The sequence below is a fragment of the Gracilinanus agilis genome, chromosome X, assembly GCF_016433145.1.
Source record: "Gracilinanus agilis isolate LMUSP501 chromosome X, AgileGrace, whole genome shotgun sequence".
NCBI lineage: Eukaryota > Metazoa > Chordata > Mammalia > Didelphimorphia > Didelphidae > Gracilinanus > Gracilinanus agilis.
Window position 1 is genome coordinate 58,950,492 of NC_058136.1, and position 24,412 is coordinate 58,974,903.

The window sequence follows — 24,412 nt, forward strand, 5'->3', positions numbered from 1 at the left end:
TGTCTCTGTCTCTCCCTGTCTGTTTCTGTCTCTCTCTCTCTCTGTCTGTGTCTGTCTCTCTCTCTGTGCGTGTGTGTCTCTCCCTGTGTCTCTGTCTGTCTCTCTGTTTGTGTCTCTCTCTCTGTCTCTCTGTGTCTCTGTCTGTCTCTCTGTGTCTCTGTGTGTGTCTTTCCCTGTGTCTCTGTCTCTGTTTCTGTTTCTGTCTGTCTGTGTGTGTCTCTCTGTCTTTCTGTCTCTGTTTCTGTCTCTCTGTCTCTGTCTCTCTGTGTCTCTCTCTTTGTTTCTGTCTCTCTCTCTCTCTCTGTGTCTCTGTGTGTGTCTCTCCCTATGTGTCTCTCTCTGTCACTCTCTGTCTGTCTCTCTCTCCCTGTGTCTTCATCTCTTTCTGTCTCTGTCTTTCTTTTTTTCTGTCTCTCTCTGTCTCTCTCTCTGTGTTTCTGTGTGTGTCTCTGTCTCTGTCTCTCTGTCTCTGTCTCTCTATGTCTCTCTCTGTGTCTCTTTCTTTGTTTCTGTCTCTCTCTTTGTCTCTCTGTCTCTNTCTCTCTGTGTCTCTTTCTTTGTTTCTGTCTCTCTCTTTGTCTCTCTGTCTCTCTCTGTGTGTGTCTCTCCTTATGTGTCTCTCTCTGTCACTCTCTCTCTGTGTCTCTCTCCCTGTGTCTCTGTCTCCATCTCTCTCTGTCTCTGTCTCTCTCTGTGTCTCTCTGTGTCTCTGTCTCGCTGTGTGTCTCTCTCCCACTGTGCTGTCCTCAGCCCCTGCTGCCGCCGTTGCTATGGGGCGGCGGGGCGGCCTTGGCTTCTGTTCCCTGGGGAGGGGCCCCGCTCTCCATCCCGGGGCTCACCGGGCACCTTCTTGCACTGCCCCGAGCGGCTAGGGAGTGCCCAGTGGCGAGAGCCGAGCTGCCTCTGGAGGGGTCGGGCGTTTGGGGAGCGGGGAGGGGCGGGGCGCACCATGCCGCGGGAGGAGGGGCTCTGGAGCCGGGTTCTGATCCTGACTGTGCCCCGCGCTGCTCTGGGAACCTCAGTTTCTCCCTCTGTAAAGGGAGGAGGCTGGCTTCTGGGGTCCCGTCTGTCTAAGCGGAGGGCTGCGATCTCGCCGCGATGACTGACTGAAGCCGCTGCCCCGCCACCTCTCTTCTCCCTCCCCCGCCCCCAGCCGCAGTCCAGGCCGAAGCTAGAAGCAGCCCCTCCCCCTCTGTGGGGGGGCCGGGGTGGGGGGTTGGGCCGCTCAGCTCCGTGACTGGGATCCTGGCCATGGCCAGGTGGGCCTCGGCGTCCAGCAGCATCTCTGCTGGGCCACGCTGGGCGCCCGGATGCTGGCCAGGTCCCCTGGTGGCGGCCCCCCGGGGCGGCTGCAGGGCTGCGCTTCCCCGCCCCCCTCCCCCGGGCCTTGTGTTCCTGGGCCCAAGGTCTCTCTCGAGGTCTCTTCCTCTCCTCCTCTCTGCTCCCCCTCCCATCTCTTTCCTCTGGCAGCCCTGAGAGCCCTGTGGGCCCCCCTGGCCCACCTCAGCCTGGGCCCCGGGCTGGCTCTGCTGTAGTGCGGCTCTGAGGGGGCCCCTGAAGCCTTCCGCTGGGCCGTCTCTGGGGAAACCAAGGCAGGGACGGGAGGCTGGCAGTCCCTGCTGGGAATGCTTTGGAGGCCACTCCAGAGCCGCAGCCAGGCCGGGCTCGGGCACCCCCAGGCTAGCCGTGGGCCAGGTGGGCAGACCGGCATGGAGAGGGGCCCCTTCAGGCTCTGGACGCTTTGAAACCTCAGTGGCCACCATGTTACAGATGAGGAAACTGAGGCCTGGGCCTGGGGCTGAAGTCCGGCCTGCCTCCCTCACTTTTTACAGAGGGGAAGGCGCACGGGCCGGCCCTCTGACCTCTCTTGCACTGGGGCCTCAAATGCAAACACTGACACATGCGGAGGACACACACACACACACACACACAGCACGGAGGACACAGTCTACAGATACACACCACACACACATCCCACACGTACAGGCACACACCACACACCCACATTTGTATCACAGATCAGTGTGTGAACCAACAAGCCTGTGCCTCGCAGGGCAGCGGGCAAGGGAAGGGCTTTGCGGCTCCTCTGGAGCCGTTTGCCCTGGAAGCCTGGGTCCCGAGCCTCCTCCCGGCCGTGGCTCCGGAGGCAGCTTCTCCAGCAGCACCTTTCGCTTGCTCCAAGTGCTGGCAGCCTTGCCAAGGACAAGAAGTACCCAGTTAGCCCCGAGGGTCGGGAGAAGGGCTGCTTTGGGTCACTGGCTATTCCCATTGTACTGAGCATCCCCAGTACAGTGTGTCTCCCCCCCACGGGGTAACGGGCACCCTTCCAGAATGGCCGCCGTAATGACAGGCTTGCCCCGAGAATCTCCCCGAGACTCTCGGAGGCTCCTGGGACCGCGCCTGCCCGCGTTCGGGGCAGCAGTGTGGGGGCCGGGCCGCCGAGGCGGTCTCTAACATCGCTCTTAGCAAGAGCAGCCGCTAGCACTGGGCGTGGGTCAGGGACAGTCCACGAATGAAGATCCACCAATCCATGCGAGGACACGATGGCGGCGCCAAACACTCACATCCCCCCTTAAAGGCCGAGAAGGCCCAGACTGCCCCAACTTGGGACCAGCTGACCCCAAGGGGGTGTCCATGACTGTGAGCCCGAGCAGTGTGCTGAAGGGGCCATCTTGGGCTTGAGAGAGGGGGTCCCCCCTTCAAAGCGCCGCGCCCTCCTCCGGTTCATTTAGCACCAAGAGCACCAGCTCGAGAAGGATTTCGGGCAACATTCACTAAAGCCCTCTATTAGCAAGCGTGAGCCACGTCCTGTGTGTTAGCTTTGGAAGGGCCAGTCCATGGCCAAGGATAGACATCATCACGGCGTATAGGAGCCTCGGGAGGGCAGAAACGGCACCTGATTGTGCGCCCAGTGGGGATCAGTAGCCATCAAAACAAGCACCGGCTCCCAAGAGCCTCGTTATCCCTCCATCACTTTTTTAAACAATAGGCAATGGGGGTTAAGTGACTTGCCCAGGGCCACACAGCTGGGAAGAGTCAGAGGCCAGATTTGAACCCGGGACCTCCCATCTCTAGGCCTGGCTCTCTATTCCCTGAGCCACCCAGCTGCCCCCATCCTCCATTGCTTTTTTTTTAAACCCTCACCTTCTATCTTGGAGTCAATACTGTGTATTGGCGCCAAGGCGGAAGAGTGGTCAGGGTGGGGGCAATGGGGGTCAAGTGACTTGCCCAGGGTCACACTGCTGGGAAGTGTCTGAGGCCAGATTTGAACCCAGGACCTCCCGCCTCTAGGTCTGACTCTCAATCCACTGAGCTACCCAGCCGCCCCCTCCGTCGCTTTTTAAAAGGAAGAATGCCTTGCAAATTGTCAGCCTCAAAAGTTGAGAAAAAGAAAGAGCTTCTAGAACCCAGGGCCGTTGTCTCTGGACAGGAAGGCAGGCCAGTACTGTCTCCGGTCCACGAGATAGCCACCATGCCTTCAGGCCCCAAACTTGGGATCCTCTTATTGGAGAAAAAGGATCGCCCCATTGCCTGATTGCCCGACCGGCCTTGGCGTGCCAGTTCTAGCCGTCCCTGCCGCTCTTGGGAAGCTCCTTGCCATTCCCAGTTCCTGCTTAGTCCTGCACAGTCATTCAGAGGATGCCCCTGTGTGCCCATCTGTTAAATGGGGCTTCCTACGATCTCTGCTATAGGAGACGGGTCGTCCCACGGGAACGGCAAGATTTTGTAGTCCCAAAGAACCACAACACTGTCCCCTGTTGTGATTCCAGACAAGCCATTGAGCCTGCCTGATAATCGGCAGAGCGCTGGCATTTCTGTAGCCAGGGGGCGCTGAATGGGATAGGCTCAACTTCATGAGTTCGAATCTGGCTCAGATACTTCCTAGCCACAGGCAAATCACCTGACTGTTTGCCTCAGTTTCCTCATCTGGAAAATGAATTTCAGAAGGAAATGGCAAACCACCCCACCGCGTCTGCCCCCAAAATCCCAAACGGAGTCCCGAAGAGTTGAACATTCCTGAACGACAACATTTCTGTGGCATTTTAGGGATTCCAAAGCACTCTATAGACATCTCAAGCAAGCTTCCTCGGAGCCGTGTGAGGTAAGCCCCGCCCCTGTCGTTTAGGGGGAGATCCAGACCTATGATGTCCCCCACGAAGGACTCCTACCATTAAGAGGATTGGCCAGGGCCCTCAGAGGTAAAGTGATCTGTCCAAGGTCACATGGACAGCATCCACTGGGAGGTGAGCCCAGGTCCGTGGACTGGACGTCCCAGCTTGTTCCGTGCTAAGAGTCGCTGCCGTTGCTCTCGTTCTAGCTGGAAACCGAAGTCATGCTTGCTGTGGTGAAGCCTTTTAAGGGTCAGAAGTACCATGAGATCAAACAAGAGTGCCTCAAGCAGCACCGGCTCTTCGAGGACCCGGAGTTCCTGGCTGGGGACGAGTCCCTCTTTTTCAGCCGCCGCCTGCCGGGCCCCGTGGAGTGGAAGCGTCCCCAGGTACTTGTTCAGAGCGCCAGCCGGGTCGGGGCTCCGAGGGGGCATGGCGGGGAGGCCAGGGAGAGCCCTTGGCAAAGTCAGGCAAGGAATGAGGCCCGGCCTGAGATGTTCCCACCTCCCTCTAGTACCAAAACTGAATCCTTGCGCCTGGCCCCGCCCTCAGAGCGCACTCAGAGTCTGGAGTGGAGGGAGGGCTGAGCAAGCCAGGGGGCCTCACCAAAAATGACTGCCCGGAGAGGAGGACCCGCTCCCAAAGATCCCAGGCCAGAACCCTTGACTTCTAGGCACCGCGGACCCTGACAAGCCCAGGGCAGTGCGGCCCGGGGTCCCCCAGTGTCCCCTGGCCCTCTGCCCTTGGCATCCGTGAGCCTTGGGGAGGCGGGTGTGACTGATGTGCTATTGGATCTTGGCTGTGACTGTGGGCCTCAGTTTCTTCTTCCGTCAAATCGGGGTGTTGGGCCAGATGACCTCTGTGAGGTCTTTTCCAGCTCCAAATCCTTGGAAATCTTGGGTCCAGGATTAGGGCTGAAGAGAAAAGTAGGTGCCAAAAGGAGGGGAGCCGATGGGTTGGCCCGAGCCCCCGTGGGGCCATCACCAGGGCCCAGAAGGGCCCTCGGGTTTTTGTCACTCCGCCCTGGGAGCTCCCAGCCTAGAGAGAGACGCCGAGAGCCCCAGAGTTCTCAGGGGGACCAGAGGGCCGAGGGGCAACTTCTCAGGCACAATAACAGCACTAACGATGGCTGCTCGCTTCTAGGCCCCATTTTCATGGCAAAGAGAACACGTATGAAAGGCCAGAAAGGGAGGAGTGGGCCCAGCCCCGAGAGAGCCCCGCGGCCACGGCCCGCCACGGGGCTGAAGGGAAAAGACGGGGACTTAGTCATGCAGGCAGCCGGGGTGAGAGCAGATGTGATGAGTGTCCCGGCCTTGGGGGAGGGGAGAGGAGCAAAGGGTGAGGAGAAGGAGACCAGGCCAGGGGCCAGCGGCCTGCCCCCCCCTCGCCCCCAAAGGTGAGGGCCCAGAGGGAACGGAATGTGGCCTGGCTTCCTAGTAGGGCAGTGGGTGTCTAGGGCTTCCTGCCCTTGGCCACACCCCCTTCAGCCCCTACTTCCCCAGGACCCCAGGGGCCGAGCACAGATGACTAAGGGTTTGGCTTGTCTTGGGCTGCTGGCTCTGCTCCGTGTCTAGGGGGCTCCCGCAGGAGCTCTGTTAACCCAGGTCAAGGCTGAGTTAAAGCACATTGCTCAAGCCTGGGGCCAGATGTGAGAGGCCCAGACCCAGGCCCAGGCCCAGGCCCAGGCTCCCTTCCTGAGTGCCTGCAGCTTCCCTCCTGCTCGTCCTGGGCAGCTGGCAAGCGGGACCGGTGGGAGCTCTCCTTAGGTGGCTGTGGGCTGGCAGGGGATCCAGGCTCCAAGGCCCTGAGGCCTCTAGCCACTTGCCGAGCCCTCTCGCCTTGGCTCAGAGCTGGGAGGGAGCCCAGAAGCGGTTGAGTCTGACCCCATTTCACAGAGGAGGACACTGAGGCAGCCTAGAGAGGGCGAGGGATTTATCCAGGTCACCCGGCTCGCTCAGAAGGACCAGAACTGGGAGTAGAATCCAGGTCCTCTTACCCTACGCCCAAGGCCTGAGAATGCAGAGGCCACTGGCTGGGCCCACAGCAAATCAGCTGATCACTTTCTGGGGCTGCCTGCCCTTAGGGACTGAGGCTAGCCAGGGCCAACCTCTCTCCCCCCAGAACTTGAGCCACTTCGCAGCCTTCATCCAGGCCCCTCCTCCATCTTGGCCCTGTCACCTGCAGGCCCTCTCCCCAGCTTCCTCTGCAGAGAACCCCAGCAAGTCCCCGCTACCTCCCAAACCGCCTTAGAGAAAGGTGCCTACGCAAGCTGTGCCTTCCCATGCCATCCAAGGGGCGCCCAAGCCTACCGCTGCTTCCTCTCCTCTTCTTCTTCCCTTGCTCTCCCTCCTCCAATCATTGCCAGTCTAGCCTGAGCCACCCTCCCACTACAGCCCAGGGTCCCCCACCTAGTGATTGTTGGGAGGACTCGAACCCAGGGGGGCCTCCTGACTGCAATCCACCCAGTACACATTCGAACAATAACAACAATTGGGAGATGGTGTGAATGAGACGAACCGTAATAACAAGCACGTCCCAGCACCGCCCGCACTGCACAGTCCTGTCTCTTTGTGGGAAGGCCGGAGCTTGGCTCGGCCCCTCCATCCTTGGACGCTGCTGAGGGCTGAGGGCTCGGGGGCCCCTGGACAGGGCGAGGCTCTGCTGAAAAAGCCAGGCCGGGCCGGGCCAGGCCAGGCCAGAGGGAGAACACTCATTTCAGGGAGGAGCAGAGAAGGGAACATTTCTGAGATGGGGGGACGCGCAAGGCTGCCTTCTCTGCTTGGCTGAGGCACTTCGCAGGTAATGCCAGTCTCTGCAGACGGGCCCCACGCTGCGCCTCCACACTGCGAGCTCCCGTTAAGCACCCAGTGGGGGCTTCAGAAACCCTTTTGAATGAATGTTAACATTGCTATGACTTCGCACATTTTCTCTCATTCCGTCCCCACAAGCCTGGGAGGTGGAGGCTATTTGACGCTTGTTTACAGATGAGGAAACTAAGGCAGATGGCAATTAAGTGATTTGTCCAGGGCCGCACAGCTGGTGAGGCAAGATTTTCGTTTGTCTGAATGGACGGATGGACGGATGGATGGATGGATGGATGATCTTACCTAGCATGGAATGAGCTCCCAGGGGCCACCTCTCTCTCTCTCTCTCTCTCTCTCCCTCTGGCACCTTTTCCTGCCACGTCGGTGTCTCCTGTGCTACCGTACCTAGAGATCCCACCGTCCGAATCCTTCAGCTGAGAGCGGGGAAGGGCTTGGCAAGGTCCCGTTGCAGGGAGGTGGGAGCGGCTGCCCAACTCTGCAAGGAAGTTGGGAGTTTGCACTGGAACACCCAGAATCATGGAGGGCACTTGGAGAGAAGATGGGGGGTCCTAGGGGCGAAGGGCAGCTCCCCGAGGGCAGGGACTGCACTCTTCTTGGCTTTGGGCCGGGCACATGGGAAGTTAGGAGAAAGAGCTGCCAGGCCTCCCCCGGGGATGCGCTGCCTGCAGATAGCTGGGGTTTTCTGAGCAACGGCTGCTCGGTCGGCTGCTTTCAGACCAGAGCAGGCTTTGGGGAGGCATTCCAGCCCCCCAGGGGGCAGAATCTCTCGGGGAGAGCCATCCCCATTGGAAGCTGACAGCTGGGTACTGCCCTGGGGCCCCCCAAACACATCTCAGGATTATGAAATTATAACCGAGTAGGACCTCAGAAGGTCCCTCAATTTTACATGTGAGGAAACTGAGGCCCAGAGAGAGATGAAGTGACTTGCTCAAGGTCACACAGGTGGTGAGCAGAGTCAGGCTTTGAACCTAGTTCCTCTCTAACCCTAACCCTAAATTCATGCAGTGGAAACACTATGCCTCTCCTTAAATCGAACTGAAATTTGCCTCTATAACTTTCTCCCATTGTCCCCCTTCCAGTGTCTTTTAGCATAGTGCCTGGCACAGAGTGGGCACTTAGATGACTGACCGATTCCTTTTAGTGCTGCCCCCTTGGGCTAAGCAAAACTATGTCTACAGAGGAGCCCAAAGAAACCCAAACAAGTCTGGCCTCGGCATCCCCGTACTCTTACTAACCCAATGGGTGACCCTGGGCAAGTCCCCCCCCCCCGACACCTAGTCTGTTGGACTTGATGAGCTCTAAAATGCTAACCTTCTCTCTATCCGAGCCTCAGTTTCTCCATATGTCAAAACAAGGGGCTGGACTCAAAGACTTCTACTGGCCCTTCTAGTTCTGAAATCCTATGATTCTTCTCTTCTCTCCATTGGCTGGGATCTCTCCTCCTGGCAGCCTTAAGCAAGCAGCTCTCATTTCCAAGAGAAAAGGTCACACGCTCAGTCTGGGATCTCATCGCTCCCACCCAAGTGGTCCAGAGGGTTTTCCATAACGGACCAAACCCACACGGTTGGCCACGTCCCAGGCTCTGGGTGTCCTCTCCCCTTCCCATCTCAGCTACTTCTTGAAAGAGTTGCCTCAGGTTTGGCCCAAGAACCTGTTTACAGGCTCTGGTCTGGGCCTGTCTGGCAAATCGGTTTGGGTTCTCAGTCTCCGGCCACCCCCAGCCCCATCCTGGTGGAGAAAGGCAAGGCCAGGGGCTGTCCGCGTGTCTGTGTGTGTGTGTGTGTGTGTGTGTGTGTGTGTGTGTGTGTGAGCAAATGGGAAGGAAAATAGGATTTGTGTGCACGTGTGTGAAGGGGACGGGGGTGTGCAGGGGTCCTCTCTGGCCTAGAGCCTGTGGGAGCATGGGTCAGAAACGCAGACAGACATGGGAGTCCCGTGAGCGAGTGCCAGGGCTGACGAGGGAGGGCGGCCGGGAGCAGAGAACAAGCGAGCTCCGCGGCAGGTGGGCGTAGGTAACCTTGGTGCTGGCTGCTGAGGCACATACGGGGCCCTAGACAGCCCATAGCTCCCAGGCTCCCAGCCTGGCCCTTTTCTGCTTGGCTCCTGAAGATGGGGACAGGGCGACAGTGGTGGCCTGGGAGGAAGGGAGGAGGGCACCTGCTTGGCTGTACCTGTGGGTATGTACCTGTGAGTAAATAGGTCAACGGGACTCAATGACTACCTGAGGGGAAGCTTCCTTCGGAGGGCAGCTGGCCAGCCCCACCTCCCATGCCCTCTTTCTTGTCACTAAAGCTCCCCATTCTCTTTACACTCACTTCCTCGGCCAGGCCAAGCCACCTTCCCAAAATGGCCAAGAGGGACCTTTGGGGACAAGCCTGGCCCCTGCCTGAGCCTCAGCTCCTCCCTCTGTAAAAGGGGCCACTTGACCACAGAAACTCAGAATGTCAGAACTGGCAACATCCTCAGAACTCATCCAGCCTAACACCCTCGTTTTACAGATCGGGAAACTGAGGCCCAGAGGGGAAGGCCCCGGCCAAGATCATGTGGCGAGTCAGTAGCGGAGCAGAGCTCCGGTGCTCTCGGCCGCCCACGGTTGTCCCTGGAATACCTCTCACCTTTATCTCACTGGTGCCATAGCCAAAGTGAAGGGGGGTCCACACTACCCATACCCCAGGGAAAGAGGGTGGCCAAACCATCCCAATGGCCAGTCGAAAGTGCCAGCCCCTTTGCTGGGAAAGAGGGCTTGGCCCAATCTGTTGGCCAGGCAACGTTTGTATTCGTGAGGGCTACCGCCACCCCCAGAAACCGTTTGCCAAAGAGCCTGGCTCTGGAACCCCACAGCTGGCTGAGGCACAGCTGGGAGACTTTAGGGGCCTCCCCAAGGAGACATGGAAATAGATGGGTGTGACCTCTCCTCCCCTCCTCCCCCGCTGACCTCCAGGCTGTCTGGCCACTCTGGTAAGATAGGTGGCCCCCAGGGAAATGGCCCACCTGTGCTCAGTGGCCAAGTGGTGCCGGCCACCACTAACCTAACCACCGACGTTCCTCCCCAGGCCCAGACAGAAGCCTGGAAGGAGAGAAGGGAGGAAAGAGGAAGCGGGAGGCAACAGCCTGCCTCGGGCCTTTGAGAAACCCAACTGGGACACCATTTGGTGGCCCATCTGGCACTAACTATTCACCCCTTTCTCACAGGCTATACCCAGCCCCCAGCCAGCTACCCAGCCAGGCTTGAACAGAGGCAAGATTCTGCCCAAATGCCCACTCCATAACTGACTGCCTGTGCGCAGCCCCCATTGGGCAAGTCCCTTGACCAGGGCTCGGCCTTTCCCCTGTTGAAATGAAAGCGTTACAACCAAAGCTCTCAGAGATTCATCCCTGTGCCTCACTGGCTCTTGCCATCCGTTGCCTCCTCCATTCACCGGCTCACTGATGAGCTCACTTGGAGGGGAAGGGGGTCCTCGCTGGCAGAGACTGCAGAAGGCAAGGCCTGGAAGGAGGCGAGGGAGGCTGGCCTCTTCTCCCAACTCCCAACCCTAATGGAGCTGCCTTTGTTTCTAGGACATCTGCGCCAACCCACACCTGTTTGTGGGTGGGATCAGCTCCCACGACTTGTATCAAGGGAAGTTGGGAAATTGTTGGTTCGTAGCGGCCTGTTCTTGTCTGGCTCTCCAAGAAGGCCTCTGGAAGAAGGTAACTGGTGGCGCTGGCTGTGGGACGGCGGGCACACACTGCAGAGCCCCTTCCAGGCAACGAAGGGGCTCGGCATGGCAATGGCAAAGCAAGCGGCCTCCTGGGGCACAGAGGATGGCCTACATCGCCACGCTGTCCCCATTGGGAGGCTCGGGCGGGGAGAAGCTGGTAGAAAAGGTCAGGAAGGGGCTCGTCCCAGGAAATATCGCATCCTAGAGGCCGAGGGATGGCCTGCTCCAGAGCCCTTGGCAGCAGATGTCAATGAGTTCATGAGGAAATGAGTGAAGGAATGCATACATGTGTGAGGGAGATTAGACAGTGAGCAGCCTAGATGCAAGTGGCCCCTTGTACCTCTAGAGCAGTGATTCCCAAAGTGGGCGCCATCGCCCCCTGGTGGGTGCTGCAGCGATCCAGGGAGGCGGTGATGGCCACAGGCGCATTTACCTTTCCTATTCATTGCTATTAACATTAAAAAAAAATTCATTTCCAGGGGGCTAAGGAAGATTTTTTTCTGGAAAGGGGGCGGCAGGCCAAAAAAGCTTGGGAACCGCTGCTCTAGACCTATCTCCAGTCCAGTAGGAATTGTGTGCTCCTCTCCCCTGTCTCTGGCCGGCAGAGTCATTTCTTGCCACTGAGTCAGAGAGCCAACCCTCTGGTCAGTGGCTTCCAGGCCCTGGCCAAGGCAGCCCAGGTCTCTCCTCGTGGGCATACTGGCACAGCAGAAGGAGGAGATGGTGTCAACTGCTCTTTTGCCACTCCCTCATGCCCAGGTGATCCCCGAGGCAAAGGAGCAGGACTGGGACTCCCGGAAGCCTGAGAAATACGCTGGAATATTCCACTTTCGCTTCTGGCATTTTGGCGACTGGACCGATGTGGTGATTGATGACCGTTTGCCCACCATTAACGGAGAGCTGATTTTCTGCCACTCAAATGTGCCCAATGAATTCTGGAGTGCCCTGCTGGAGAAGGCCTATGCAAAGTAAGCCTTTCTGGGAGATCAGGTCAAAGGGAGGTTTGCCTTTGCCTCCCAAAGAGGCTTGCCAGGTGCATTTGAGCTGGGCACCAGGAGGCTCCCTTCACCTTGAGGCTCACTGGGTACCAAACACCTGCATCCGAGCAGGAGCTGGGTAAGAGCCAAGGCACAAACTCCCAGATGCCCAGAACAGCACCAGCCAGCGCCGGCCTCTTCCCTGGTCCCGACTTCCTTCGCTGTAAGCAAGGGGCAAACTGGGGCTCAGTCAGGGCGAGAGGCTCTGGTCATAGACCAGTTGAGCTGGAAAGGGCCTCAGACACCACGGGGTGCCATGCCCTCACCATATAATGAACAAGGCAGAGGGAAGGCAGGGATCCGCAGCATTTCTTTGAGAGGAGTGAGCCTCGAGCTCCTGGGCTAGGCTTGAAGGTCCCCAGCACCTTTTCCTCCCTATGCCACGGGGCCATGGGCATCCCAGCCTCGGAAGCTATACTTGAAGGCAGGTACAGCCATGTGGTCCCCCCCAGGCCGTGGGTATAGGGAGGTCAGCAAGAGTCTTGTCACTGGCCAGGCTAGCTGGTCCCTGGGAAACATGGGATATATTCGGTCCAGGCCTTCCTCAGTTCTGCCTCCAACTTTTCTGTGATGGAGGCCCTCGGGCTTGTTTTATGAGAGAGAAAGTATGTGCCACTTCACCAACCAACGAGCCCCAGCCACCAACAGAGCTTAGCCACACGTGGGGCCTGGCCTTCCCGGCCTTCCCGGCCTTCCCGGCCTTCCCGGCCTCCGGTCGTGTGTCCTGCCACATTGGGGAGTGCCATGTTTTGCTAAGAATCTCTCGAGTTCTGGGCCTCCCCATTCTAGATAACTCACCAAGGCCTCCCTGTATCGGCGCGGGGCTGGCACTGACTGCCTCCTTCCGTCCCCTGCATCTCTCCTCTGCCCTCCAACTTCTGCTCCCAGGCTGGCTGGCTGTTATGAGGCTCTAGATGGCGGGAATACCGCGGATGCCATCACGGACTTCACCGGGGCCGTGTCTGAGTCCATCGACCTGAGGAAGGGCAACTATGGCAAGCTTCTCCTGGAGCAGACCAAGCTCTTTGAGGATCTGCTCAAGGCCCACAGCAGGGGGGCCCTCATCAGCTGCTCTATCTCGGTACCTCCCCAGTGACTCCATGCTTGCGTGCATCAGTGAATCAATGCGCACATGAATAGATGAATGAATGATGTGCCTGGGAATGAGCTGGGGAGGGCTGGGGAGGAGACACCCAACTGTGCCCGGCAGCAGAGCCCACTGCAAAGCCCCCCAGCCAGGGTAGAGCCAAAGAATACTGCGGGCCGAGCCTGGAGGCCAGCAGGGGAGACGTAGCCTGACCTTCATTGGAATAGCCCTTCCTGGGTCCTACGAGACTCGTTATTGCCAAATGTGGCCATCCTACTGGAGTGGAGCCAGGCAGGGCCCCCCGCCCAATGCCAGGCAGAGGGGTGGGGCCACATCCGCTTCCCCAAGTATCAGGGCTGACATGAGCCAGGGCCCAGGGGTAGCCAGCCTTGCCCATCGAGGGCGGGCTGCCCGGGCCCACCCCTAGATCCACCGTGATGAGCCTGGCCTCCGCCCTTGGTCCTTGGCACAAAGTAACTCGTGGCATAAGGCTAGGCCCAAAGCGGGATGTTCACTCATGCTGGGCTCCTGGATGCGACCCAGACCCAGACCCAGACTGCGTCTGAGGCCTCCTGGGAAGGTTTTCTGTGGAGTGAGCTCGCCCGTACGGCAAGCCTGGACCCTCCGGAGCCCTCCACGCTGCAGACCTTCGTAGGGCTCCCTCGAGATCTCGACAGTAAATTCCCCCAACGAGCCCCAGGGAGGTCAGAGGCTTCTTCTCCCCTCTACGGACCCAGCCGAGCACGTGACTAGGGAATGGCGATCAGAGGGGGAGGGAAGTGAGTGCGAGTGTGTGTGCGTGTTAGGGACAGAGACGTGTCGGGCGGCTCCTGACTTTCTGGGTTCTTGGGGTTGTAGGCCGACCTTGCCAATGAGCGTCTAGCCACCACGGAGCAGGGGCTGGTGAAGGGCCACGCCTACTCAGTGACTGCTGTTCGCAAGCTGCGCCTTGGAGAACAGCTCTTGGGCTTCTTCAAGGCTGAAAAGCTGTTCATGATCCGCATGAGGAACCCCTGGGGCAGGCGGGAGTGGAACGGACCCTGGAGTGACAGGTGAGCTCTCTGTGGCATGGCGTGGCATGGCGTGGTCAGACATGGGCTTAACCCTTGGCACTGAGCCCTCCGTAAGATGGGGGAGAATCACAATCGCTCTCATTTCTCACCATTCTCCACCTTACAAAACGCTCTCCCCACCACACTCCTAGGAAGTTGGCAGTGCTGATACTGTCGGACCCATTTTACAGAAGGAGGAAGCTGAGACTCAGAGAAGTCCAGGGTCACATGGCTAGTAAAAGGGCCGCCCGGGTCTCTCCACTCCAGCCCTCTCTCCTCTATAATTCAATCCCTGCTTTCTCAGCCTCTCAGGTTTGCCCCTAAAGCCTGTCATTGGTGAAATGCCAGGGTCCCATCGTTTCTGACCCTGGTGCCTCTCCATTAGCTCCTCCTAGCCACAGGGCCCGGGCCTTGGGCTCGGTGGGCGTTTGGTTGGCTGTCTCTCTGTAGGGCCCAAAGCAGGACCCTCATTTGTAAAATCAATTCGGTGACCATTTCGGTCCCCTCCAGCTCTGAAAAGGAATGTTCTATGGGTAGGGAACCTCTTGGGGCACGCGTGCTCTGTTCCACGTTCTGAGGCCCCTTCCGGCTTGGCCTTCTCTGGCCTAAGATTTCCGTGAGCTCTAACCTCCTGTGTTCTGCTGTCTCTTCTAGCGCTGAGATCCTTGGTTCTGGGTTCTAAGGTCTCTTTCAGCTCTGACATTCTGTTCTGTGAGTCAGTAAATGTTGGCTGTGGTGGAGCAAAGTGCATTGAGATTTGGGGCCCCCCTTCCGGGTGGTTTGCATGAGCCCTCGACTCCTTCCCTCGGAGAGCCCACGGCCCCCAGGAAGGGAATCGGGGTCACCGGGGAACTTCTTTCCTTCACCTCCTACTAACTTAACTCCGTGAGCTTTCTGTCTGCTCCTTCCAGGAGGAAGCTAGAGACATGGCGTAGCATTTGTGCAACTGGCCAGCTGAGCTAGTTGGGGCCCTTTGTGAGAAGCGTAGCAGGCCTTCCTGGGGATGAGGTCGGCGGAAGGGGCGAAGGCACCCCCTCTGCTGTGGGCCCACATCAGGGTTAGCCGTGGATCTAATCCCTCCGTTCTCTGCCCCGTAGCTCCGAGGAGTGGCAGCGAGTGAGCGAGGAGGAGAAGGACAACTTGGGGCTCAGTGTGACGGATGACGGAGAGTTCTGGTAAGGAAAGGAGCCTTCTGACCCAGGGAAGTGGGCACTAAGGAGCCCCTGCTAAGGAGGCCACGTCTCTCGGGCCCTCCAGTAGAGGAGCGAAGGCTTCCCTTGGCTGGATTCCGAGTTTCAGCTCCTTCCTTGAAAGCCCAGGCCCACTGGCCGCCCTCCTAGCTCGCCAAGAACCTTGAGCCTGCCCTTACCCAACTGTTCTGCAACTGCTGCTTCCCAGGCCTGGGCTAGAGGGGCAGGGAGGAAGCAAGATATCAGGATATCCAGGTAGAGCAGCAGCTTCCCAAGGGCAGGGACTTCCGGGATTCTTGTCTTGGTCTCTCCAGCACCCAGCCTGGTGCTGGCTATTGTGGCACGATTCTGTCCCTTGGTCCAATTATATCCTGGCATAGATCGTGTTTTGTTGTCATTCGGTCACGTCTGACTTCTTCGTGGCCCCTTGGACCACGCTGTTCCTGGGGGTGGGGGCCGGTTCTGTCTGTGAGGCTGTGATCACAAGGCCCCTCTCGCTTCCTTAGCAGTGTTGAGGGCACCCTCAGGTAGGACCACAGTGAGTCATCCTGGGCTCTTCACTCTCTCCGATATGCCCCCTTCTGTCACCTGGACTATTGTAACAGCTGCTGGGGGGTCTGCCTGCTTCCAGCCTCCCCTCACTCCAGTCCATCCTTTGTTCTGCCACCAAAGGGATTTTCCTAAAGCTCGGGTCACCGCCCCCCTCAATAAATTCCAGTGGCTCCCTATTGCCTCCAGGGTCCAATAGCAAATGCTCACTGTTGGGCATTCAAAGCCCTTCAGAGGCTGCCCCTTTCTTCTACCTCACTCATGGTCATAACTTAGTGGGCAACCCAGCTACGTCTACTTGTTCCTTGAACTCTTTCTGCAGTCTCCACACCTTGGCACCGGCTGTGTTCCATGCCTGGAAGGCTCTCCCTTCTCACCTACAACTCCTAGTTTCTCCAGCTTCCTTCAAGCCTTGGCTCAAGTCACCCCACTGCTAGTGCCTCCCCCTCTGAGATGACCTTCCATCTACTCTTTCCAGATCCTCCATATGCCCAGTTTGCCTGCTGTTTCCTCTCTTTGTTGAAATACAAACTGGTTTTGCCTTTCCTTTGATCGCTAGCTCTTAGCTCTGTGCCTGATACATAGGAGGTGCTTAATAAATGCTGAGGGGATGACTGACTGGGGTAGGTGCTATATTTATCTCCATTGTAGAGGAGAAGAAACAGAGGCAGAGGGTAAGTGACTTGCCCAGGATCACACAGCAAGGAAGAACAATTTGGGCTTGGGATTTTCTGACTCTAGGCCCTGACTCTAGCCACTCCCATGTTTCTATTGGGCCGTAGGGTCGGCAAATCACCTTAGAGACACTCCTTGACTTGATCTGGAGCTAACACTGTGTGCCAGATGGTGTGATCGCCTCTGGTCACACTGTCAGTTGGTATATGATGTGGGACTCTGGCCCAGAGCTTCCCAACTCTCCCGTCACCCCATGTGCCACTCAGAGAAAGCATTCTGGACAAGCTGAGGAGGGAAGGATGCCTCTGCCAGGAGGGCCCAGGGCAGGCCGAGTGTGTGTTCACACAGGGCACTCCAGGGGGAGGGGCCTGGCGGGGGGGAAGAGAGCCATCTGGAATCGGGGAGCGGTCACGGGTGGCAAGAACAGAGAACAGGAAGAAGAAAAGGACCGAGAAACGAGGCTGGAAGGGTGGGCCTCAGAGAGGAACTTGCCTTCGATTCAGGGGCCTTGGGGAGCCTCCCTGCCAGATCCCAACTGTCTGGAGATTCATCTGGCAACTGTGGGAAGGGTGGATTGGAAGGATGGATCGGGGAAGCCTGGGGGCAGGCTGGAGACCAGGACAGCAGTCGACAGTGGGGACGATGGCCCAGCCTGGGCCGTGGCATGCCTGCCACCAGCTCTAGGGCAGAGGACCAGGCCAGGCTGGCCTCTGGTGCCCATCCCAGACTCTGGAGCTACCAAACCTTCCTGGCCCCCTCGAGGCCCTCTTAATTATTCTAGACCAATTTCAGGGATATTTTTAGAATTAGTGGTCTCACCCCATCCAGTTACAGAGGATGAGGCCGAGGCCCGGCTTGGAGAAGGCGTTGGCCTGAGGTCACGTGGCCAGTGAGTGGTAGAGCCAGGCCTGTTACTTGGGACTCTTCCTCCTACCTCCCGGTAGGGGAGGAAGGGGACAGACAGCCTTAGAGCATGGGAGCCAAAGGCTGGGGGCCGTTCCCCACAACTCACAGAGAGGAAAGAGTTTTTGATTGGAAGTCAGACTCCTGCCTCTCTCACCAAGTTCCTGGGGGACATAAAGCTAGTCCCTCCCATCTCTAGGCCTCGGTTTCTTTCTCTGTAAAATGAGCTAGCTTGACTCTAGAGAAGAAATAAGGAAATGCACTTCGCTCCTTCTCTTAGGGAGGGGGGACTATGGGCCCAGAATGCGGCATACATTCTCAGAAGTAGGTGGCAACAGGAGGGTGTCCTAACAAAGGAAAAAGCGCCACTGGCCTGGATGATGGGATTAGCCCGGCTCTCTGAATCCTCCGAGATATCCAGCGTCTTCATTCCTCTCCCACGGTTCTCCCCTGTAGGATGGCCTTCGATGACTGGTGCAACAACTTCACAGACGTGGACATCTGCCGGAATCTGAACACGTCCATCTTCAGCATCCGCAAGACCTGGGAGAAGGCCACGGTTCGGGGAGCCTGGCTCCATGATGATGACCCCCTGGCCAACCGCGCTGGAGGCTGCTTCAACAACCGCGCCACGTTCTTGCAGAACCCCCAGGTTTGAGCGGGGGGCCATCTCTCCAGCATCAGCTGGGGGTCCCCTCAGGCACAACGAGCACACCCTTCCCTCCCCTGCTCTGTGTTCTCAGGCCTGCTCCAGGTCGCTTAGCAATGGCCCATCACTATTCCGCACCCCTCCCCCGGGGCTGACAGAGGAGGCAGAGAGAATAGAGCCGGGGGCTTCTCTCGGCCTCACCCGTCCCAAGCTGGCCGGTGGGGGGCCTCCTGGGCACTTTCACACCCCAGACTCCGGGGCTAATATGCAGGTTGGCGCTCTGCACCCCAGTGACCCGAAGTAGTAAAGCCTCCCGAGCGGGGTGCCACGCTGCCCGGCGACATCAGGAGCCCCCTGGGAAAGGATCTAGGGGGTTCCAGTAGACCATGAGTGTGATATAAGCCGACAGACAAACGTGACGTGAAGCTCCGTCATAAGCGGAGGAGGAGGTGGCAGCCCCACCGTCCTCTGCCTCGCTCAGACTCTCACCAGTCCTGAGCACGTTTGAGGGAGGTCCCTGAGGAGGGAGAGCAGATGCACAGGAGCGCGAGCCGGAGGGGGCGGAGGGTGACCGGAAGGCAGGCCATTGGGAGGGTGTGGAGGAGAAGGCTCAGGCCCACGTCAGCTCCAGGCACGATGGGAAGGGCTCTCCCATGGAAGAGACATTGGACTTCGTCCACTCAGCCATTGAGCGACCCGCCTCGTGATAGAGGGAGCGTCTGCCCATCCCTGACAGTGTCCAAATTCAGGCTGTCCCAGGGTAGCCTCTTCCTCTTGAAAATGGAGGCGAGGTGGGGACGGGGGTGCTGTTCCAAACCGTTCAGGGCCGGATGGGGCTTTATTCCAACCGCTCCGTTTTACAAAGAAGGCAACTGAGGCTCAGGGAAGGGAAGGGGCCTTGCCCAGGTGCCCTACATGGACCACAAAGGCAGGCACCCTCCTCCAGCCCAGCCTGCCTCTTGAGTTCTCTGCAGCTGCACAGATAGAGATATATGTGGCTGGGTCAGACAGCGGCCAAGCTGTGGAAAGCTGGCCAAGGAGGTCAGGCCCAAGCTGGGATCGGCCCACTGGACCCCTTGTAGTACAGCCTGTCCAGGAAAGTCCCTCCGCCTGCCCTCCTTCCCCACCACACACACTTTCCCAAAGGGAAAAGAGAGGATGAGCTCTGAAGATAGAGACTAGATGGCTTGGTCCTTAGAAACCGAGGCAGCTCCCCCCAGAGCTTGTGGGCAGGCCCTGGCCTTGGGGTCTTGGGGCGGAGCTTGGAGAGGACACGCTAGAAGGCTGCCATTTGGACAAAGGGTTAGACTCGCTCCTTTGGGCCCCAGCAGGCAGCACCTGGAGTCACGCAGGGAAGAGACTGCTCCAGGCCAGGCACCAGGAAGTGCTTCCTGCCCCAAGTGGGAGAGGTTCCGCATACTGGGAAGTCCTGCAGCAGGGCCTGGCTGAATTAGACAGTCTCTGTGGTCCCTTTGATTCAGGAGTCCTGGAGTCAGTGAGGACCAGACAGCTAGTTTCCTGCCAGTCAGGGTGGAGGGGCAGGAGACAGGACACAAAACAGAATGTCCTAGAAGGATGATTTAGGCCAGACACCCCTTCCCTGCGCCGCCAGATTGGTTTGCTTACAAACTGCCCGCTGATCTTTTCTCTCGTTTTTGAAACTTGCCAAGAGGCTCTGACCCACAGTTCCTCCATCTTCTGGAGCTCAAGCCTTCTCTCCCGTCCCTTCCCCTAACGAGGATGTCTAAAGTTGGTTCCTGCCTTGGCATTATGTAGCCACTTAACCTACTAATAACCAGCAGGCCCGTCAGTTTGTCCTCTGTCCTAGAGCCATCTTCATCATTTTTCTGGGGAGAGACCAAATGATTTCATTTCAACTGGCTGTGGGCCTTGGCAAAGGTCCTGTCCCTCTCTGAACCTCAGTGTTCCCCTCTGTAAAATGAATGGATTGGGCTAGCCGCTCTCCAAAGTAACTCCCAGAGCTGACATTCCTGACCTTTTCAGTGCCTGAATGTCCCTCTCTGGAAAACAAGGGGGTCCGACTCAATGATCATCTCTGAGATTCCTTCCAGCTCCGACATTCTTTGTTGCAAGAAATCACTTTGTGTCTCTGGGCCTCAGTTTCCTCGTACCCCCATAAAATGTCATTGGCAGCTACTAGAGAGGCGGGGCCTGGGCGTAGTTGTTCATCTTTGGTTCTTCCCATCTGTCTCTTCAGTGCCAGGAGTGCCCGTTGGGAAGCATTCTCCTTGTCCCCTGAGCTCTGGGAGAGCCTTTGGGGGCGGTGGAGGGCACGTGACCTCTGGCTGTCTTTGCCATCCTTGCCTGTACATGTACACTGGACCGCAGCTGGGCAACTGGGCTACCAGGAGCATCATGCTAGGGCTTCCCAAGAGAAATCAGGTTTCAACTGCTTCCATCTCCCGGCTGCCTCAGGGTTTCCAAAAAGAACCCAGAAAGTCCATGCCTGGCCATGCCAGAAGTCTAAGGAAGTAAACCCTTCCTCGTCCTGTGGAGATAGAGACACATATACCAACTGACACCCTCCCCCAATACCTTGCCATGGCATGGAGGGTACCCCAAACTCTAGCAGCTCCTTGCAAACTGGAAAGGCCTTGAGTGCAGGTCAACCGATGGACTGCTTGGCCATCGGCCAAGAGCCAGCCTGACTCAGTTCTGAGAGGTTCGTTGCTAGAGTACCCTGAGGGGGACATGTAGCCACTGTGACTCACAGAGACCATCTGCTAAGTCTCAGAAGGAGTGCGATCTGTGTTGCTGGAGGAAGGATCTAGACTGGGTCTATCAATGATGGTGAACCTTTTAGAGACTGAGTGCCCAAACTGCAACCTTCATGCCACAGTGAGCCCCCCACCTTACCCCAGGTGGGGAGGGAGGAAGCATTCCCATTGGGCTGCTGGGCAGAGGGGCAGGTGATGAGAGAAATGTCCTCAGTTGCCTGTGGGGAGGGGGAAGGGAGCAGTCAGTCCCCTCCAGCACACTCTGGCATGTGCATCATAGGTTCACCAACACAGAGCTAGACTGACAATAACTGATTTCCTTCAAGTCTTGTGATCTCTCCCTGTTCTCCTGAGCTGGGAGCCCTTGTAGCCCACTGCCTCCTGGTAACACCTGCCTACTGGGGCTACAGGAGAGGAGTTAGGGAGTGGGATAATATTGTCCCCACAGAGTGTCCCAGGGTTCAGCTGGGTGGGGATTCTATACAGAATAATTTAAACCACAGAAGGTCAGATTGGGAGGGACTGGAGAGCCATGTCGTCCAAACTCTTTCTATGATGGAGGAGGAAACCGAGGCCCAAGGAGGGGAAGATATGATTGTCCCGAGGGGCATTTCTCTGAGGCCCACTCCCATGGGTCCACCGAGGCCCGGTGGTCCCAAAGCACTTTGCTCCCAGTGATCCTTGTGGGATGAGTAACACCACTGGGGAGAGCAGCCCCCTGCGAGGAAATGCCTGGCCCAGGGACACACAGTAAGCGAGCTGAGGAGATGGGCCTGGGTCTCCTTGCTCCCCTGGGTCTCAGTCCCAGGCTGCTGGCTCTGCACTGGGCTTGGCTAGGGAAACCACTGACCAAGGTCCCTTCTCTCCCTCGTCTCTCCTTAGTATGTCTTCAACGTCAATAAAGAAGAGGACAAGGTCCTCATCTCCCTGCAGCAGCGTGACCAGCGCCCTTACCGCAAGGATGGCCGGGGAGACAACTTCATCATTGGCTTTGAGATCTTCAAGGTAAGGGAGGTGGGAATAGGGTCCGGCCCACTGGGACCCTCCCTTAGCTGGGCCCCTTGGCCGCTGCTTCTCGCCCTGTTCACGGGGGCCCTGGGCCGGGCCTGAGGCTCTGTGTGTGTCCCTCATACCATACCAGGTGGAGTTGAACCGGGAATACCGTCTCCATCAGCTGCACACCCAGGAGAGGGTGGCGGGCTCCACCTATATCGACTCCCGCACCGTGTTCCTGAGAACCGTGCTGAAGAGAGGCCGCTACATCATCATCCCCACCCTGTTCCGGCCGGGGGACATCAGCGAATTCCTCCTACGGCTCTTTACCGACGTCCCCTCTGAGCTCAGGTTCTCTCCCAGACGGGCCCCGGATGGGATTGGCCTGGATTTTGAGTTATTCGTTCTGTCTTAAAATCAGTGCTGGGTGATGGCTCCAGGGCAAAAGAGGGTAAAGGCTGGGCTATGTCTGAGGCCAGGCTGGAACCCAGGACCTCCCACATCCAGGCCTGGCTCTCTCGCCACTGAGGGGGCCCCAGCTTTTAAAGCTAGAAAGGCGGGGTCTCAGAGGCTGGCCATCACATCCAAGCCCCTTATCTCCAGAGGGAGAAACTGAGGCCCAGGACATTCCAGTGATTTGTCCAAAGGGCAAGGCAGGATTCGAAGCCAGGGCTCTCTCCACAACCCTATCCAGCACACGTGGTTTTCCAGAGGAGGTCAGAGAGGCTCAGGGTGGGAGGGCCAGGAGAGAAGAGCGGGAGGTTGGGGCCAGAGAGCCCGGCTCTCACTATCCGAACGAAGGGCACTTTCACGGGCCTGGGTAACACCAAAGGGCAGGATGAGATGATCTCAGGAGGCCCTCCGCACTGTCGGTCTATAGAATGAGGACTTGCCAAGGCCGCTGCCAAGGGAGCGGCAGGATTTGAAGAAGCTTCTCGTTCCCTTTCAGGGAGCTCACGCTGGACAAGCCTGAGGCCGGGTGCGCAAGCTTCCTGTGCGGCTATCCCCGGCGCATCACCCAGATAAACATTCACAGCCTGGAGGGGCTCAATAGAGAGAACAGCGCAAGACGTAAGGGTCGGCAGGCAGGGCGGGCCCTCGGGATGGGCTTGGACTCGGGGCCCCACTGTGCCAGCAGCCTGGGCAAGAGGAAGGAAGGAGGAGGGAGCTGGTGGCGGGGAGGGGCAGGTGGGCAGCAGTAGTACACCAGCCTGCAGATACCAGCCGATGTTGACGGATCCCCCAAAGCTTGCGGGGAACTTGCCAGACATCATTTTATCTCATTTGAGTCTTGCAAAAAAGCCCAGGGCCGGCCGGAGGTGCTATGAGATTATACCCATTTCCTGGATGACGAAACGGAGGCGAAATGAATTGAGCATGTTGTCACAGAGAGTAAAAGTCTCAGAGGCAGGACTGGAACACGGGTCTCTCCTGATTCCAAGTCCAGGACTCTTTCCTATATAACATCTGCCTCCTACTTATTGGCTGTGTGAACTTGGCTAAGTCAGAGCCTTAGTTTCCTCCTCTGTAAAACGAGGGAGTCACACCAGATTGTCTCTATGACTTCTTCCAGTTCTGGCAGTCTAGGAATCAAGGGTTAGATTGGGCAGGGGAGGAAGGACTTGGCATCAGAAGACGTGTGGTGGGTGGGTGGGTGGGTGGGTGGCTGACAAGCAGTGCCCTGACTCTGGCTGAGATCAGGGGGCCGGGCGCTCTGCCCAGGGCTTGCCTCAAGCCCTCTGGAACAGCTGCCAATAACTGTGGCTGCTGGAGCTGCCGCTGAGCAGAGCTCCCTGGGGACCGCACACAATGGCCACTGGGAGCAGCTGCCCACGTGCTGCCTGGGGCTGGCGGCTCATGCCCTGCCAACAAGCGGCAACTTCTGGCCAGGCTGCTGCCCAGTGGCTGGGCTGGCTTGCTTTTGGCAGGTGTCCAAGAACAGGAAGGCCTGGGGTCTTCGGAGGGCCCCGGGAAAAGCCCTCCCGGAAGGTCCTGGGCCTCACTGGACGGCAACAACCCGGTGTAGGAGGCATCCTTGTCTGCCACTCTGCTCTTTCAGCGGGGGAAACTGAGGCTCCTCAGAGGAAAGGGGCCTTCCCAAGTCACCTCATGAGTTAATGGCAAAACCCATGTGAAAACCCCAACTCCAGTGCAGGCCTTGTGGCCAGAGCTGGAACTAGGCCAGCCTGGGCCTGGGCCAAAGAGGAGGCCCGAGGGCCCCAAGTAAGGGGCCAGAGCAGCGGAGAGAAGAGCTGCACCTGTGCCTCCCCGCCTCCATGGCCGCTCGGAACCTTGGGACTGCCGAGGGCAGGGCCCAAAGAAGAGGCGCCAGCCTGCCCCCTCCCAGTGATGCTGGCCAGCCCCCTGGCAGACAAATAACCCGGGCTTTGTTTCAGGGGCCAGCCTGTACCTCCTCATTAAGTGCGGGAGGGAAAGAGTCCACTGTCGGGTCCAGAAAGAAAGCTTCGGAGCTGTCTTTGATGCCCAGGCGATATTCTACCGCAAGAATCCCAAGCAGCCCATCCTGGTGCAGGTGAGAAGGGGCAGAGCAGCGCAGGCCCAAGGGCAGGGGCCTGCAAACCAGGCACCGAATCGGGCACAGACCCCAAGGCCGCCCCACAGACCTCATCCTCCCCACTTCAGGTCTGGAACAGGAGCCTTCTGTGCGACCAATTCGTGGGCCAAGTGACCCTGCCAGGAGAGCCGAGCGACTCGCGGGAGCTGAGGACCCTCCAGCTCCGGGAGAAGGGGGGGCCAGATGCCCCACCTGCCAACGGGCACCTCAGCCTCAGGGTGGCATCCACTGATGACTTCATGGAGCTCTGAAGGCCTGTCCTGGGCCTCCCCTGGCAGAATCCTCTGCTTTCTCTGTCCAGGGGTGTGGGGGGAGGGGAGGGGAAAGAT

At 58.3% G+C, this 24,412-nt stretch overlaps 1 protein-coding gene across 1 annotated transcript; it reads left to right on the top strand.

Annotated features, from left to right (window-relative positions):
- The first annotated feature begins 4,333 nt into the window (after window positions 1-4,333).
- On the top strand, window positions 4,334-24,334 carry CAPN6 (calpain 6). Its single transcript, XM_044682694.1, has 12 exons — window positions 4,334-4,498; window positions 10,493-10,624; window positions 11,395-11,603; window positions 12,561-12,753; window positions 13,618-13,811; window positions 14,909-14,986; window positions 17,585-17,780; window positions 21,398-21,520; window positions 21,657-21,859; window positions 22,458-22,579; window positions 23,905-24,041; window positions 24,152-24,334. Exons 1-12 carry the CDS (start codon window positions 4,334-4,336, stop codon window positions 24,332-24,334), a joined length of 1,935 nt encoding a protein of 644 aa, XP_044538629.1.
- Window positions 24,335-24,412: the final 78 nt, after the last annotated feature.